This window comes from Rhinoraja longicauda, chromosome 2, assembly GCF_053455715.1.
Source record: "Rhinoraja longicauda isolate Sanriku21f chromosome 2, sRhiLon1.1, whole genome shotgun sequence".
NCBI classification, from domain to species: Eukaryota; Metazoa; Chordata; class Chondrichthyes; order Rajiformes; family Arhynchobatidae; genus Rhinoraja; species Rhinoraja longicauda.
The window spans coordinates 3,701,605-3,721,008 of record NC_135954.1 but is presented as its reverse complement, the minus strand read 5'-3'; the positions used below and the strand labels follow the sequence as shown (position 1 = coordinate 3,721,008).

The 19,404-nt window shown below is 47.4% G+C and overlaps 1 protein-coding gene across 1 annotated transcript in view; it reads right to left on the bottom strand.

Moving 5' to 3' along the window:
- retreg1 (reticulophagy regulator 1) overlaps nucleotides 1-19,404 on the bottom strand; it is a 97,668-nt gene that overhangs the window by 61,836 nt on the left and 16,428 nt on the right. Inside the window, exon 3 of the mRNA XM_078414063.1 lies at nucleotides 16,334-16,364. Coding sequence (XP_078270189.1) covers nucleotides 16,334-16,364 — 31 coding nt within the window. The remainder of the gene's footprint in view (nucleotides 1-16,333; nucleotides 16,365-19,404) is intronic.

Here is a 19,404-nt window from a genome sequence, read left to right as displayed (position 1 = left end):
CAGGTTCGATCCTGACTACGGGTGCTGCACTGTAAGGAGTTTGTACGTTCTCCCCGTGACCTGCGTGGGTTTTCTCCGAGATCTTCGGTTTCCTCCCACACTCCAAAGACGTACAGGTATGTAGGTTAATTGGCTGGGTAAATGTAAAAAAATTGTCCCTAGTGGGTGTAGGATAGTGTTAATGTGCGGGGATCGCTGGGCGGCACGGACTTGGAGGGCCGAAAAGGCCTGTTTCCGGCTGTACATATATGATATGATATGATATGAACAGTGAGAGATCTGAAAAGCGGCAGGTAGACTGTTGGAGCCTGCAACCGCACGAGATGCAACACCTGTCCCTTTACCTCCCCCCTCAACTCCATCCAAGGACCCAAACAGTCCTTCCAGGTGAGACAGAGGTTCACCTGCACCTCCTCCAACCTCATCTATTGCATCCGCTGCTCCAGATGTCAACTTATTTACATCGGCAAAACCAAACGCAGGCTCGGCGATCGCTTCGCTGAACACCTGCGCTCGGTCTGCATTAACCAAACTGATCTCCCGGTGGCCGAGCACTTCAACTCCCCCTCCCATTCCCAGTCTGACCTTTCTGTCATGGGCCTCCTCCAGTGCCATAGTGAGGCCCACCGCAAATTGGAGGAACAGCACCTCATATTTCACCTGGGCAGCTTGCAGGCCAGCGGTATGAACATTGACTTCTCCAACTTTAGATAGTTCCTCTGTCCCTCTCTTCCCCATCTCCTTCCCAGATCTCCCTCTATCTTCCTGTCTCCACCTGTATCCTTCCTTTGTCCCGCCCCCCTGACATCAGTCTGAAGAAGGGTCTCGACCCGAAACGTCACCCATTCATTCTCTCCCGAGATGCTGCCTGACCTGCTGAGTTACTCCAGCATTTTGTGAATAAATACCTTCGAACAGTGCTCAACAGAGTAACTCAATGGGTTAGGAGGGGATAGATAGGCAATGATTCGAGTTAGGACCCTTCTTTGGACTCTTTCGTGTTTTGTTCAGATTCAGGAGACTAACCTTTCAAAATGGGACACAAAATGTTGGAGTATCTCAGCGGGTCAGGCAGCATCTCTGGAGAACATGGATAGGTGACGTTTCACAGAGTGACAATAGACAATAGACAATAGGTGCAGGAGTAGGCCATTCAGCCCTTCGAGCCAGCACCGCCATTCAATGCGATCATGGCTGATCACTCTCAATCAGTACCCCATTCCTGCCTTCTCCCCATACCCCCTCACTCCGCTATCCTTAAGAGCTCTATCCAGCTCTCTCTTGAAAGCATCCAACGAACTGGCCTCCACTGCCTTCTGAGGCAGAGAATTCCACACCTTCACCACTCTCTGACTGAAAAAGTTCTTCCTCCAGAGTGCTGGAGTAACTCAGCGGGTCAGGCAGCATCTCTGGAGAACATGGATAGGTGACGTTTCACAGAGTGCTGGAGTAACTCAGCAGGTCAGGCAGCACCTCTGAACATGGATAGGTGATGCTGTCGGACAGGACCCTTCCTCAGAGTCTACACACCTGTGCCAGCCCTTTACACACCTGCGATCACCCCACACTTTAGCACTATTCTCCACACTAGGGACAATAGTGTGGGAGAATAGTGAAAGGCTTAGATAGAGTGGATGTGGAGAAAATGTTTCCACTAGTGGGAGAGTCCAGGATTAGAGGTCGTGGCCTTAAAATTAAAGAACGTTCCTTTAGGAAGGAGATGAGGAGGAATTTCTTTATTCAGAGGGTGGTGAATCTGTGGAATTCTTGCCACAGCTGTGGAGGTCGTCAATGGGTATTTTGAAGGCAGAGATGGATATATTCTTGATTAGTACGGGTGTCAGGGGTTGTGGGGAGAAGGCAGGAGAATGGGGTTTGGATGGAGAGATAGTTCAGCCATAATTGAATGGTGGAGTAGACTTGATGGGCCAAATGGCCTACCACTTATGACAATTTACAATTTATTAATTTTTTTAATCAAAGCCAATTAACCCTTATGTCTTTGGACTGTGGGATGAAACCGGAGCACCCGGGGGGAAACCCACACGGTCACGGGGAGAACATACATACTTCATATAGACAGGACCTGTAGTCAGGATCAAACCCGGGTCTCTGGTGCTGTGAGGCTGCAACTCTCCCGCTGTGCCACCAGCAAGAGAAACATTTGGTAGATTGCAAGAACAATGGCTGAAGGTAGTTTTTCATTAGATTGATTAAAACAGCGTTGTTCCCTCAAAGGCGATAAACCAACAACGGGGATGGTTACCGGGAAACTGTGGAGTCAAGGAGAGAGTTCTTTGGCTACTGACCTTCTAATGGCTACTGTTGTTTAGACAAGAGCAGTTGGCTAAGAGTCCACAGCCTTCTTTAGGATGGCAGCTAGGAGTGCTTGAAGAACAGTCCGACCCAAACTAGGGTCAGATGACTTTTGATCACCATGGATGTTGGTTCCAGAAATTGGCCTTCATTGTGCTTGTTTTACACCTGTAAAACAGATAGAACGAAGTCCAATCTCCATCCCAACATGGTTCCGTTGACTTTAGTTTATTGTCAGGTGTACCGAGGTAAAGTGAAAGGCTTTTGTTGCGTGCTAACCAGTCAGATGAAAGGCAGTACATGATTACAATTGATCCACAGTGAACAGATACATAATAAAGGAAATAACGTGAATAACGTTTAGTGCAAGATAAAGTCCAGTAAAGTCTGATTAAAGATATTAATGATAAAGGGAATAATATAAGAAAATTACTGCAGATGCTGGTACAAATCGAAGGTATTTATTCACAAAATGCTGGAGTAACTCAGCAGGTCAGGCAGCATCTCAGGAGAGAAGGAATGGGTGACGTTTCGGGTCGAGACCCTTCTTCAGACTGATGTCAGGTGGGCGGGACATTTACATTTACCCAGGTTACATTTACCCAGCCAATTAACCTACATACCTGTACGTCTTTGGAGTGTGGGAGGAGACCGAAGATCTCGGAGAAAACCCACGCAGATCACGGGGAGAACGTACAAACTCCTTACAGACGGCGCCCGTAGTCAGGATCGAACCTGAGTCTCCGGCGCTGCATTCGCTGTAAGGCAGCAACTCTACCGCTGCGCCACCGTGCCGCCCCAGACGAGGTGGGCCAAAGGATCTGTTCCCGCACTCTATCTCTAAAGTCCAATTCAAAAATACCCAAAAATTACACTATTTGAATTTATCAAACCTGATAAATTTTATTTGTACGCCTCGGTTTGTATGCCTCGTCTTCCCCTCAGCCAACAGTGTTCCATTCTACATTTCACTGAGCATTATCTGCTTTGATTTGTCCCTTTCACACCTTACCCTTCCATATCTCTATGTCTCCCTCTCCCGACCCTCTGTCTGAAGAAGTGTCTCGACCCGAAATGTCACCCATTCCTTCTCTCCAGAGATGCTGTACAAAACACCACAGGAGATCAATAGACAATAGGTGCAGGAGGAGGCCATTCAGCCCTTCGAGCCCGCACCGCCATTCAATGTGATCATGGCTGATCATTCTCAATCAATACCCCGTTCCTGCCTTTTCCCCATACCCCCTGACTCCGCTGTCCTTAAGAGCTCTATCTAGCTCTCTCTCTCTCTCTCCGGCGCTGCATTCGCTGTAAAGCAGCAACTCTACCGCTGCGCTACCGTACCGTACCGAGCTCAATGGGTCAGGCAGCATCTCTGGAGAACATGGATAGGTGACGTTTCACAGAGTGCTGGAGTAACTCAGCGGGTCAGGCAGCATCTCTGGAGAACATGGATAGGTGACGTTTCACAGAGTGCTGGAGTAACTCAGCGGGTCAGGCAGCATCGTTGGAGAACATGGATAGGTGACGTTTCACAGAGTGCTGGAGTAACTCAGCGGGTCAGGCAGCATCTGTGGAGAACATGGATAGGTGACGTTTCAGGTCAGGACCCTTCTACATAGATGGATCTCCCATCTTGTCTCCCCTGTGACCTGTGGTTCTGCTCTTGTTTCCCCTCCCACCAGACGAAACAAGGAAAGAGTTCCCCTGATCCTCACCTTCCACCCTACCGGCCTCCGCATCCAACACATCATCCTCCGACATTTCCGTCACCTCCAAAGTGATCCCATCACCAGTCACCTCTTCCCATCATCACACCTTTCCACCTTCCACAGAGACCGCTCCCTCCACAACTCCTTGGCTCACAACCCTACCCACCAAAACCACGCCCTCCCCAGGTACTTTCAGGAAGGATACGAAAGCCTAGGAATTCCTAGGAGCAGGTTGCCCAGGAAACCCACATGTTAATTAGTTCGTTAGTTTAGTTTATTGTCTCGAGGTACAGTGAAAAGCTTTTTTGTTGCGTGCGAACAAGTCAGCCGAAAGACTATGCAGATGCTCCTCGACTTACGATGGGGTTACCTTCCGATAAACCCATCGTGAATCGAAAATATCCTACGTCGAAAATGTATTTAATACACCTAACCTACCAAACAGCACAGCCACCTAATCTACGGTTTCCTCTGAATGTTTAGTTGTTTAGTTTAGTGCGGAAACAAGCCCTTTCGGCCCACCGGGTCCGCGTCGACCATCGATCCCCGCACACTAACACTATCCTATACCCACTAGGGACAATTTTTACATTGACCAAGCCAATTAACTTACAAACCTGCACGTCTTTGGAGTGTGGGAGGAAACCGAAGATCTCGGAGAAAACCCACGCAGGTCACGGGGAGAACGTGCAAACTCCGTACAGATGGCGCCCGTAGTCGGGATGGAACCCGGGTCTCCGGCGCTGCATTCGCTGTAAGGCAGCAACTCTACCGTGCCGAATGTGTATCGCTTTTGCACCATCGTAAAGTCGAAATATCGTAAGTCGAAGCATATCTGTACATGATTACAATCCAGCCGTCCATAGTGTAGCAAAACGAAAGTAAGAAATGCTGCTGTTGGGAGTTGAGGTTTAAAAAAGTGGAGCAATTGTAATGCGTGATCGCGGATCCACTTCTGGGACCAGCAAGGAGAGTTGCCTGGCTTGCCCGCCATCTTGGATGGTTTGCTGTGATGGTGTATCCTGACAAAGCACCGTGCAAAATTACAATCAGGCTTAGAAAAACATAGAAAAAAGGTGCAGGAGGAGGCCATTTGGCTCTTCGAGCCAGCACTGCCATTCATTGTGATCATTCATTGTGATCATGGTTGATCATTCACAATCAGTAACCCGTGCCTGCCTTCTCCCCATATCCCTTGATTCCACTAGCCCCTAGGGCTCTATCTAACTCTCTTTTAAATTTGAATTGGCCTCCACTGCCTTCTGTGAAAGAGAATTCCACACATTCACAACAATCTGGGTGACATTTTTTTTTCTCACCTCAGTTTTAAACAGCCTCCCCTTTATTCTTAGACTATGGCCCCTGGTTCTGGACTCCTCCAACATTGAGAACATTTTTCTTGCATCTAGCTTGGCCAGTCCTTTTATAATTTTATAGGTCTCTGTAAGATCCCCTTCTAAACTCCAGTGAACACAAGCCCAGTCTTTCCAATCTTTCCTCATTTGACATTCCCGCCATCCCGGGGATTAACCCCGTGAACCTACGCTGCACTCCCTCAATAGCAAGGACGTCCTTCCTCAAATTAGGAGACTAAAACTGCACACAATACTCCAAGTGTGGTCTCACCAAGGCCCCTGTGCAATTGCAGAAGGACCTCTTTACTCCTATACTCAAAGCCAATGTGTGCATCCACCACACATAGTCCAAAGTATCGAGTGGGGCTCCACATTCATCATGGAAGATGTTAAAAGAGACATGGCACTTAATTTATTGGGTTTGCTTCAGGGCAAATTAAAATAGAGCGTGGCAGGGAGGTATTTGCCCGTGCACCACTGACTTTCAGCTGTTAAAATGAGCAGGAATGCCATGTTGCATATATTTCGAGCGGTCTAGAGTATAAAAACAGGGATGTAATGCCGAGGCTTTGTAAGTCACTGGTCAGACCGCATTTGGAATATTGTGAGCAGTTTTGGGCCCCATAGCTGAGGATGTGCTGGCTCTGGAGTGGGTCCAGAGGAGGTTTACGAGCGTAATCCCGGGAATGAATGGGTTAACATATGATGAGTGTTTGTCAGCACTGGGCCTGTACTCGCTGGAGTTTAGACGGATGAGGGGGTACCTCATTGAAACTTACCGAATCGTGAAAGGCCTGGGTAGAGTGGATGTGGAGAGGATGTTTCCACTAGTGGGAGAGTCTAGGACCAGAGGGCACAGCCTCAGAATAAAAGGACGTTTAGAAAGGAGATGAGGAGGAATTTCTTTAGTTTGAGGGTGGTGAATCTGTGGGATTCATTGCCACAGAACGCTGTGGAGGCCAAGTCAATGGGTACTTTCAAGGCGGGGATTGGTAGGTTCTTGATTAGTACGGGTGTCAAGGGTTATGTGGAGAGGGCAGGAGAATGGGGTGAGGAGGGAGAGATAGATCAGCCATGATCGAATGGCAGAGTCGGCTCGATGGGCCAAATGGCCTACTTCTGCACCGATAAATTATGGAAAAAGGATGGTGATGACTTAAGTGAAAGCAAAATTTCTTGACTACTTCTGTCACATTGCACGTGTTAACAAACATATTTTCAACAAAACCTAAAATGTAAAGCACACAGCGAAGCATTCAGCCATTAGATTCGCATTAGATCGTTTGAAAAGCAATCCAATTAGTTCCACATACTGTAGGAAAACAAACTGCAGATGCTGGTTAAAATCAAAGGAAGACACACAATGCTGGAGTAACACAGCGGGTCATGCAGCATCTCGGGAGAGAAGGAATGGGTGACGTTTCGGGTCGAGACCCGTCTGAAGAAGGGTTTCGACCCGAAACGTCACCCATTCCTTCTCTCCAGAGATGCTGCCTGACCCGCTGAGTTACTCCAGCATTGTGTGTCAAGACCGTCTACCCTGTTCCACATACTGGTACTTTCTCCATATTACTTAACTGCTATCACTTAAATAATCCATATCACAAATAATCTATCCAAGATTATTTTGAAAGTTCCGACTAAAATCGGACAGGTACAGGGATACGAAAGGTTTAGAGGGATATGGGCCAAAGCTGGGCAGGAGGGATTAATGTAGATGGGGTATCACAAAATGCTGGAGTTACTCAGCAGGTCAGGCAGCATCTCTGGGGAGAAGGAAAGGGTGACATTTCGGGTCTCGACCCGTCTGAAGAAGGGTCTCGACCCGAAACGTCACCCATTCCTTCTCTCCAGAGATGCTGCCTGGCCTGCTGAGTTACTCCAGCATTTTGTGATACCTTCGATTTGTTCCAGCAGTTATTTTCCTACACAATGCAGATGGGGTAGTATGGTCTGCGTGGGCAAGTTGGGACAAATGGCCTGTTTCCGTGCTGTGTGACTTTACGACCCTAAATGTGTGTTCATAGGTTATAGGAGCAGAAATAGGCCATTCTCCTATCTCTGAATCGTCCACCGGAAAAAGGGATGACCCCCAACAAATAACTACTTGGGTGGCACAACGGTAGTGTTGCTGCCTTACAGCGCCAGAGTCCCAGGTTCGATTCTGACTACGGGTGCTGTCTGTACGGAGTTTGTACGTACTCCCCGTGATCGTGTGGGTTTTGTCCGGGTGCTTCGGTTTCCTCCCACATTACAAAGACGTGCAGGTTTGTAGATTAATTGAGCTTCGGTATTAGAATTATAAATTGTCTCTCGTGCGTGCAGGATAGTGCTAGTGTACGGGGTGATCGCTAGCCGGTGTGGACTCGGTGGGCCGAAGGGCCTGTTTCCACGGTGTATCTCTAAACTGTGGATCTGTGGACAAACTCTAATTTCACTGTACCTTAATCGGTACATGTGACAATAAATTGAACTTGAAATCTTGAACTAGGGCGGCACGGTGGCGCAGCAGTAGAGTTGCTGTCTTACAGCGAATGCAGCGCCGGAGACTCAGGTTCGATCCTGACTACAGGCGCCATCTGTACGGAGTTTGTACGTTTGTACATTCTCCCCGTGACCTGCGTGGGTTTTCTCCGAGATCTTCGGTTTCCTCCCACACTCCAAAGACGTACAGGTATGTAGGTCAATTAGCTGGGCAAAAGTTTAAAAAAATTGTCCCTAGTGGGTGTAGGACAGTGTTAATGTGCGGGGATCGCTGGGCGGCGCAGACCCGGTGGGCCAAAGGGCCTGTTTCCGCGCTGTATCTCTAAATCAAAAAAATATATTTTTTAATCTAAACTAAACTACTCTACTCTATTTTGTCATGTTGCTGTTGGCCTTTTTTTTCGTAATCATTTGAAATCTGTGGTGATATTGCTGACCGTAGTTATGTGAAACAGTCTAGAAATTCACCATTCACATCACTAAGTGTTAGAAAATAACTGCAGATGCTGGTACAAATCGAAGGTATTTATTTCACAAAATGCTGGAGTAACTCAGCAGGTCAGGCAGCATCTCAGGAGAGAAGGAATGGGTGACGTTTCGGGTCGGGACCCTTCAGGGTGTCAGAGGTTATGGGTGGGTGTCAGAGGTTATGGGTGGGTGTCAGAGGTTATGGGTGGGTGTCAGAGGTTATGGGGAGAAGACAGAAGAATGGGGTTAGGAGGGAGAGATAAATCAGCCATGATTGAATGGCGGCATAGACTTGATGGGCCGAAAGGGCCTAATTCTACTCATATTCCTTATGACATGATCAACCATAACATTTTGAAATAAGTGTAAGAAAATAACTGCAGATGCTGGTACAAATCGAAGGTATTTATTTCACAAAAATGCTGGAGTAACTCAGCAGGTCAGGCAGCATCTCAGGAGAGAAGGAATGGGTGACGTTTCGGGTCGGCATTCTCCTGAGATGCTGCCTGACCTGCTGAGTTACTCCAGCATTTTGTGAAATAAAATCCACATCACTAAAGTCATCCAGTACCAAGGTAATGCAGAGGTGATTTGTTTCTTTGCCCTTGCCAAAGGAGTGCCGGCCTCTTCCTCACTCCTCCTGGAATAGTATGTACACACTTAATCAGCATAATGTTTATTTTACTGGCAGTATTTGTTAATGCTGCAATGCCATCCATCTGGTCCCAATCATACAGTGTGGAGACCAGAGTCCAGAACCAGGGGCCGCAGTCTAAGAATAAAGGGGAGGCCATTCAATTGACAATAGGAGGAGGCCATTTGGCCCTTCGAGCCAGCACTGCCATTCAATGTGATCATGGCTGATCATTCTCAATCAGTACCCTGTTCCTGCCTTCTCCCCATATCCCCTGACTCCGCTATCCTTAAGAGCTCTATCAAGCACTCTCTTGAATTCATTCAGAGAATTGGCCTCCACTGCCTTCTGAGGCAGAGAATTCCACAGATTCACAACTCTCTGACTGAAAAGGTTTTTCCTTATCTCCGTTCTAAATGGCCTACTCCTTATTCTTAAACTGAGGCCCCTTGTTCTGGACTCCCCCAACAATGGGAACATGTTTCCTGCCTCTAACGTGTCCAACCCCTTAATAATCTTATATGTTTCGATAAGATCGATAAGATGTTTCAAAACTGAGGTGAGAAAAAACTTTTTCACCCAGAGAGTTGTGAATTTGTGGAATTCTCTGCCAGAGGGCAGTGGAGGCCAATTCCAAGCGTCTTTTAAATGATGTCGTCCCATATAGACGTCAGCTCATCCCATATAAACGCCACACTCTGAGAGAAAAAGTTGCAACTCGGGTTAGAAACATAGCCAAATAAATAGTAGGAGTAGGCCATTCGGCCCTTCGAGCTGATCATCTAAAATCAGAACCCCGTTCCTGCTTTTTCCCCACATCCCTGGTTTCCTTTAGGCCCAAGAGCTAAAGTTAACTCTCCCTTGAAAACATCCAGTGAATTGGCTTCCACTGCCTTCTCTGGCTGAGAATTCCACAGATTCACAACTGTCTGGGTGAAAAAGTTTTTGCTCATCTCAGTCCTAAATGGGTCCTTATTCTTAAATTGTGACCCCTGGTTCTGGACTCCCCCAGCACCGGGAACATTTTTCCCAGTCGACCCAATCTTTCATCATATGTCAGTCCCGCCATCCTGGGAATTAACCTGGTGAACCTACGTTGCACTCCCTCAATAGCAATAATGTCCTTCCTCAAATTAGGAGACCAAAATTGCACACAATATTCAGGTGCAATCTCACCAGGGCCCTGTACAACTGCAGTAGGACCTCCTTGCTCCGAAACTCAAATCCTCTAGTAATGAAATACAACATGCCATTAGCTTTCTTCACTGCCTGCTGTACCTGCATGCTTACTTTCAGTGACAGGTACAGGCTTGTATACACTGGAATTTAGAAGGATGAGAGGAGATCTTATCGAAACGTATAAGATTATTAAGGGGTTGGACACGTTAGAGGCAGGAAACATGTTCCCAATGTTGGGGGAGTCCAGAACAAGGGGTCACAGTTTAAGAATGTCACTAAAACAAAGGAGCTGATTGTGGACTTCAGAAGGGCTAAACATCCAAGGACGTACACGCCACTGGAGATAAATGGGTCTATTGTGGATAGGGTGAGCAGTTTCAAATACTTGGGAGTCCGCATCGCAGAGGATCTGACGTGGGCAACGCACATTGCCGCACTGGTGGGTAAGGCTAAGCAGCGCCTTTACCACCTTAGACAACTGAGGAAATTCAGAGTGTCGCTGAGGATCCTTCATTGCTTCTACTCTGGGGCTGTAGAGAGCATCCTGTCCGGCAACATTACAGTCTGGTTTGGGAACAGCTCTGCCCAGGACAGGATGGCCCTGCAGAGAGTAGTGCGTTCGGCAGAACGCACCATGGGAACTACACTCGTCCCCCTGCAGGACCTATACATCAGGAGGTGCAGATCCAGAGCAAGCAAGATCATGAGGGACCCCTGCCACCCCAGTAACGGACTGTTCCAGATGCTACGGTCAGGCAAACGCCTCCGCTGTCACGCTGTGAAAACGGAGAGGATGAGACGGAGCTTCTTCCCACAGGCCATCAGGACTGTCAACTTTGATAACCCCAGAGACTAAATTTTTGTCGACACTTTTTGTGCTATGTTTAGTAACTTATTAACTTTATTTATATGCTGTAACTGTAATTATTTTTGTGCACAACCCGCAGGCATTGCCACTTTCATTTCACTGCACATCGAGTATGTGTATGTGACAAATAAATTTGACTTGACTTGACTTGAAGGGGTAGGCCATTTAGAACTGAGATGAGGAAAAACTTTTTCAGTCAGAGAGTTGTGAATCTGTGGAATTCTCTGCCTCAGAAGGCAGTGGAGGCCAATTCTCTGAATGCATTCAAGAGAGAGCTAGATAGAGCTCTTAAGGATAGCGGAGTCAGGGGGTATGGGGAGAAGGCAGGAATGGGGTACTGATTAAGAATGATCAGCCATGATCACATTGAATGGCGGTGCTGGCTCAAAGGGCCGAATGGCCTCCTCCTGCACCTATTGTCTATTGTCTATTGTTAAATCGTCGAAAACACGAAGCACTGGATGGACTCAGCGGATCATAACAGTGATACAGTGTGGAAACAGGCCCTTCGACCCAACTTGCCCACACTGCCCAACATGTCCCAGCTACACTAGTCCAACCTGCCTGCGTTTGGCCCATATCCCTCTAAAACAAACCCGTCCTATCAAGGAGATAGTGATCGATTAAAGGAGGTAGTGATCGACTTCAGGAAGCATTGACGGTGCTGAAGTAGAGATGGTGGAAAATTTCAAATTCCAAGGAGTCAATATCACCAACAACTTCTCCTGGACCACCCATATTGAAGCAACGACCAAGAAAGCACACCAACGCCTCTACCTCCTTAGAAACCTGAGGGCGTTCGGCACGTCCCCTACAACTCTCACCAACATCCACAGATGCACTGTAGAAATAATTTTATTGGGATGCATCACAACTAATCAAGAAGCACATCTGTGCCCTCCTTCCTCGCAACATGGACCCACTACAGTTCGCATACCGTCCGAACTGGTCCACGGATGATGCAGTCTCCCAGGTTCTGCACACCGCTCTCTCTCATCTGGACAGCCAGGGGGGCTAATGTGAGGATGCTGTTCATTGACTTTAGTTCAGCTTTTAACACAATAGTCCCCAGCAGACTGGTTGAGAAGCTGCTGGAACTGGGGCTTAGCACCCCTCTGTGTGCCTGGGTCCTGGACTTTCTCACCGCCAGGCCCCAAGTGGTCAGGATGGGGGAACACACATCTAGCTCCCTCACCCTGAACATAGGATCCCCCCAGGGTTGCGTCCTACCGGGAGGAGGTGGCTGATCTGGCACATTGGTGTCAGGACAATAGCCTCCTCTTGAATGTCACTAAAACAAAGGAGCTGATTGTGGACTTTAGAAGGGCTAAACATCCAAGGACGTACACGCCACTGGAGATAAATGGGTCTACTGTGGATAGGGTGAGCAGTTTTAAATACTTGGGAGTCCGCATCACAGAGGATCTGACATGGGCAACGCACATTGCCACACTGGTGGGTAAGGCTAAGCAGCGCCTTTACCACCTTAGACAGCTGAGGAAATTCAGAGTGTCTCTGGGGATCCTTCATTGCTTCTACTCTGGGGCTGTAGAGAGCATCCTGTCCGGCAACATTACAGTCTGGTTTGGGAACAGCTCTGCCCAGGACAGGATGGCCCTGCAGAGAGTAGTGCGTTCGGCAGAACGCACCATGGGAACTACACTCGCCCCCCTGCAGGACCTATACATCAGGAGGTGCAGATCCAGAGCAAGCAAGATCACGAGGGGCCCCTGCCACCCCAGCAACGGACTGTTCCAGATGCTACGATCAGGCAAACGTCTCCGCTGTCACGCTGTGAAAACAGAGAGGATGAGACAGAGTTTCTTCCCACAGGCCATAAGGACTGTTAACTTTTATAACTCCAGGGACTAAATTTTGTCTTCTCTATATTAACTTATTAACTTTATTTATATGCTGTAACTGTAATTCTTTTTTGTGCACAATCCGCAGGCATTGCCACTTTCATTTCACTGCACATCGTGTGTGTGTGTATGTGACAAATAAACTTGACTTGACTTGACTTGGGAACTTGGTTTGGGAACAGCTCTATACAAGACAGCAAGAAACTGCAGAGAATTGTGGACACAGCCCAGACCATCACACAAACCAACCTCCCTTCCATTGGCTCCATCTACACCTCACGCTGCCTCGGCAAGGCCAGCACCATCATCAAGGACCAGTCTCACCCCGGCCACTCCCTCTTCTCCCCTCTCCCATCAGACAAGAGGTACAGAAGTGTGAAAACGCACACCTCCAGATTCAGGGACAGTTTCTGCCCAGCTGTTATCAGGCAACTGAACCATCCTACCACAACCAGAGAGCAGTGCTGAACTACTGTGTTCCTCATCAGGGACCCTCAGACTATCTTTGATCGGACTTTACTGGTTTTATCTTGCACTGAACGTTATTCCCTTATCATGTACCTGTACATTTTAAAGGGCTCGATTGTAATCATGTATTGTCTTTACGCTGATTAGCAGACAACAAAAGCATTTCACTGTACTATAGTACATGTGACTAAACTAAATTAAACTAAAACTAAACTAAACAAGAGACGCAGGTTCATTCATGACTACGGGTGCTGCCTGTATGCAGTTCGTACATTCTCCCCGTGACCTGCGTGGGTTTTCTCCGGGTGCTCCAGTTTCCACCCACACTTCGAAGACGTGCAGGTTTTTGGTTGATTGTAAAATTGTTCCAAGTGTGTAGGATCGTGCTCGTGTACGATGACCGCTGGTCGGTATGGTAAGGTGTAAAATTGTCTCAAGCGTTCAGAATAGTGTTAGTGTGTGAGGTGATCACTGGTCGGCACAGACTCGGCGGGCCGAAGGGCCTGCCAAAGTCTCTAAAGTCTAAATGTGGCACTGTGGCACAGCAGTCGAGTTGTTGCCCTACAGAGCTTGCAGCGCCGGAGACCCGGGTTCGATCCTGACTACGGGCGCCGTCTGTACGGAGTTTGTACGTTCTCCCCGTGACCTGCGTGGGTTTTCTCCGAGATCTTCAGTTTCCTCCCACACTCCAAAGACGTGCAGGTTTGTAAGTTAATTGGCTTGGTAAATGTAATAATTGTCCCTAGTGGGTGTAGGATGGTGTTAATGTGCGGGGATCGCTGGTCGGCGGACTCTGTATCATTAAACTAAATTAAACATGTGGGACAAGTTGTTTTTTTACACAGAGGAAATAGAGGGATGTGGATCACGTGCAGGCAGTCAAGAGTTAGTTTGCATCACGGTCGGCACACACGTTGTCTGTTCCTCTGCTGTAACTGTTCTATGTTCATTCTGCCCACATGAGTGTGTACACACTGTGCCTCATCTACTCAACCTGCCACAATAGGCAGAGTACCTACATAGCTAACCTTCCCCCCCCCCCCCCCCCCCCCCGCTCATCTACTCTACTTGGAGAACATACAACAGTGCAGCACCGGACTCGGTGGGCCGAAGGGCCTGTTTCCACGCTGTATCTCTAAATCTTTATTATGTCATCTTTCACCATTTCAGATCTGCTTTGTTTTTCAAGACTTTTAAAAAATATATAAACGCCAGAGTCTCGGTGTTGAGGCGGGGGGGTTGTTCAAGGAAATATAACAATTCATACCTGTCTAAATGCTTCTTAAGCATTGTGATAGTCCCTGCCTCAACTACCTCCTCCGACAGCTCATTCCATACACCTACCACCCTTTGTATAAAAAAAGCTACCCCTCGGGATCCTATTAAATCTTTCCCCCCTCACCTTAAACCTATGTCCTCTGGTTCTCGATTCCCCAACTCTGGACAAAAGGCTCCGTGCATTTACCCGATCTATTCCTCCCGTTCCAGCTTGACAACATCTATCCTATAACACGGTGACCAAAACTGAACACGATACTTTAAAAGCAGCCTCACCAACATCTTATACAACTGCAGCATGATCTCCCAACTTCTATTCTCAATACTCTGATTGATGAAGGCCAATGTGCCAAAAGCCTTTTTAGACAATAGACAATAGGTGCAGGAGGAAGCCATTCGGCCCTTCGAGCCAGCACCACCATTCAATGTGATCATGGCTGATCATTCTCAATCAGTACCCCGTACCTGATTCTCCCCATACCCCCTGACTCCGCTATCCTTAAGAGCTCTATCCAGCTCTCTCTTGAATGCATTCAGAGAATTGGCCTCCACTGCCTTCTGAGGCAGAGAATTACACAGAATCACAACTCTCTGGGTGAAGAATTTTTCTTCATCTCAGTCCTAAATGGCCTACACCTTATTCTTAAACTGTAACTCCTGGTTTTGGACTCCCCCCAACATCGGGAACATTTCTCCTGCATCTAGCCTGTCCAATCCTTTAAGAATTTTATATGCTTCTATGTTCCCCTCTCATCCTTCTAAATTCCAGTGAATACAATCCCAGGCTACCAATTCTGGGTAGTCTTTCCAAAATACAACACCTCACATTCTATGTATTAAATTCAATCAACCATTCCTCAGCCCACCTGCCCTCAGCACTTCAACTCCCCCTCCCATTCCCAGTCTGACCTTTCTGTCCTGGGCCTCCTCCATTGTCAGAGTGAGGCCCAGCGCAAATTGGAGGAGCAGCACCTCATATTTCGCTTGGGCAGCTTACACCCCAGCGGTATCAACATTGACTTCTCTAACTTCAGATAGTCCCTGAGGCTCACGTTGTCGACCTCCCCGTGGTGAGCCCTGTCAACTGACCTCAATCAGGCGAACGACAACAAACAGAGACAGCAGAAGCAGAAGCAGCCTCATAACGTCTGGTGCCTCAAACGCAAGAAGATAGTCCCTGCTTTCCCTCACTATCCCCTCTCCCTTCCCAGTTCTCCCACTAGTCTTCCCGTCTCCGACTACATTCTATCTTTGTCCCGCCCCCTCCCCTGACAACAGTCTGAAGTAGGGTCTCGACCCGAAACGTCACCCATTCCTTCTCTCCCGAGATGCTGCCTGACCCGCTGAGTTACTCCACCATTTTTGTGACGTACAACCGATCAAGATCCTGCTGCAGTTTTTGACAATCATCTTCACTATCGATAATACCACCCACTTTCGTGTCATCTGCAGACTTGCAAATCACGCCAGGCACGTGCTCATCCAACTCAGGGATATAGATGGCAAACAGCGATGGGCCCAGCACTGAACACCGAGGCACGGCATTAGTCACGGGCCTCCAGTCTGAAAAGCAACCTTCCACCACCTGCTTCCTTCCGTGAAGCCATTATGTGACAACATCACCGCGAACAAGGCCACCCAGAGATACCAAGCTTAAGAAATGATGGAAATTCAAAAATTATTCCAAAAGATTTTCTCACAGCACATACCTTTCATTGAGGTTCTTGCTTTTCTTCCAACCTATTGAAAAATAACAGTATAAGCAAGGCATAAATAATCGAATTTAATTAAAGTTGCATCAATGTTACCTTACATTAGGAATGTAAAGACAATAGTTATTGTTTAGTTCATTATTGTCACATGTACCGTGAGAAGCTCTTGTTGCATGCTATCCAGTCAACAGAAAGATTAGACATGATTACAATCGTGCTTTCCACTGTGTACAGATACAGAATAAAGGGAACAATGTTCAGTGCAAGGTGAAGTCCAATCAAGTCCATTAAAGATAGTCCAAAGGTCTCCAATGAGGTAGATGGGGGGGAGGGGGTGGTCAGGAACGCACTCTAGTATCCGTGAAACTGTCTCTGAATCTGGAGGTGTGCATTTTTACACTTCAGTATCTCTTGCCTGATGAGTGAGTGGAGAAGAAACATAGAAAATAGGTGCAGGAGGAGGCCATTTGGCCCTTTGTGCCAGGACTGCCACTCATTGTGATCATGGCTGATCATCCACAATCAGTAACCCGTGCCTGCCTTCTCCCCATATCATAGAAACATTGAAAATAGGTGCAGGAGGAGGCCATTCAATGGCCCTTTGAGCCAGCACCGCCATTCAGTGTGATCATGGCTGATCATCCACAATCAGTAACCCGTGCCTGCCTTCTCCCCAGATCCCTTGATTCCGCTAGCCCCTAGAGCTCTATCTAACTCTCTTTTAAATTCATCCAGTGAATTGGCCCCCACTGCCCTCTGGGGCAGAGAATTCCACAAATTCACAACTCTCTGGGTGAAAAGGTTTTTCCTCATCTCAGTCCTAAATGGCCTCCCCCTTATTCCTCAACTGTAACTTGGTCAAAGCCGCCACAGCCAGACATAAGAACAGCTTTTTTTCCACAAGCAGTAGCTCTACTCAACAGCCAAAAGTCTGTAGCCTCCTTTTGCTCTGGTATTTTATTTCATTCACATGTTTAAACTATAATGTTTTATGTTTTATTCCTAATTGTTTACTGTATGTCGTGTTGTTACTTGCGAGCGGAGCACCAATGCAAATTCCTTGTATGTGGACATACATGGCCAATAAAATTTATTCAATTGGTCGTATAGATTCGGAAATGGCTTATTCAAAGAAGACAGAGGGTTATTATGGAAGGTAGTTATTCTGGCTGGTCTGTGACCAGTGGAGCTCTATAGGGTTCTGTGCTGCAATCCTGCTGTTTGTGAGATATATAAATAACCAAAATGTCCATGTAGACGGGCTGGTGAGTCAGTTTGCAAATAACACCAAAATTGAAGGGAATTGCACCTGGAGTACTGTGTGCAGTTTTGGTCTCCAAATTTGAGGATATTCTTGCTATTGAGGGCGTGCAGCGTAGGTTCACTAGGTTAATTCCCGGAATGGCGGGACTGTCGTATGTTGAAAGGCTGGAGCAATTAGGCTTGTATACACTGGAATATAGAAGGATGAGGGGGGATCTTATTGAAACACATAAGATAATTAGGGGATTGGACACATTAGAGGCAGGAAACATGTTCCCAATGTTGGGGGAGTCCAGAACAAGGGGCCACAGTTTAAGAATAAGGGGTAGGCCATTTAGAACGGAGATGAGGAAGAACTTTTTCAGTCAGAGAGTGGTGAAGGTGTGGAATTCTCTGCCTCAGAAGGCAGTGGAGGCCAGTTCGTTGGATGCTTTCAAGAGAGAGCTAGATAGAGCTCTTAAGGATAGCGGAGTGAGGGGGTATGGGGAGAAGGCAGGAACGGGGTACTGATTGAGAGTGATCAGCCATGATCGCATTGAATGGCGGTGCTGGCTCGAGGGCTGAATGGCCTACTCCTGCACCTATTGTCCATTGTCTATTGCAGACAGTGAGTCAGGCTGTCAGAAGGTACAGGGGAGATCAGTTGCATAAATGGGTGGACAAATGGCAGATGGAGTAAGTGTGAGGTGTTGCAAGTTTGGAGGTTGAACGTAAGGAGGGTGCTTCCAGTTAATGGCAAGACCCTGCATGGTATTGATGTGCAGGGAGATCATGGAGTCCAAGTTCATAGCCGACTAAAAGTGTCAGCACAAGCAGATAGGGTGGTAAAGAAAGCGTATGGTATGATTGACTTCTTTGCAAGGGGCATTGAATACAATAGTCAAGAAATTTCGATGAAGCTCTATAGGACTTTGGTTCGGCCACATTTGGAGTATTGCGTGCAGTTCTGGTCTTAAGAGGTGGTTTACTGGAATGCTGCCTGGAATAGAAGGTTCCAGCTACGGGGAGAGGATGAGTAGACTTGGATTGTATTCTCTGGAACATCAGAGGTTGAGGGGAGACGATAGAAATATATAAAACTAGACCAAGTGGACCCAAACCTCTCCTGCATTGGTGCAGCACCCTCTTCTTCCCCCCTCCTCCCCCTCTTCCCCTCCCCCACCCACTCAACCCCCCGTATCCTCAACCCCTCTCAATCCCCCTTATCCTCCCTCCTCCCTCTCCCTCCTCCCTCCACCCCCTCCCCCCATCCTCCCTAGGAGATAGATTTAAACTTTAAAATGTGAATAACTTAAACAATATAACACCGATTTCAATGAAACTTCTTCCATTAGCACCAAAGGGACGACGGTGAGTAAGGTGGGCCTAAAATTGTCGCGCTATCGTGTATCATTTTGGCAGTAGTTCAGGAACAAACAAACAAGTATTTAGTATATAGATTACGAGAGGCATAGATTGGAGAAACAGCCTGAAAAAGGGTCTCAGCCCGAAATGTCACCTATTCCTTTTCTCCCGAGATGTTCCCTGACCTGCTGAGTTATTCCTATCTTCAGTGTAAACCAGCATCTGCGGTACACATAGACAGTCAGAACCTGTTTCATAGGGTGGAAATGTCCAACACTAGAGGGCAGATGAGATCCCTTCAGCTAGGCGTCATGTTTGGCACGAACATTGTTCCTGTGCTGTGCTGTTCTATGCAAATGATATTTACATCCTGCACATAGATTATAATTACGAAACCACCCAGTCTTTGTTAAAACGCTAGCGACCAGGATATTACGACTAATTTGTGTACACTGTAATTT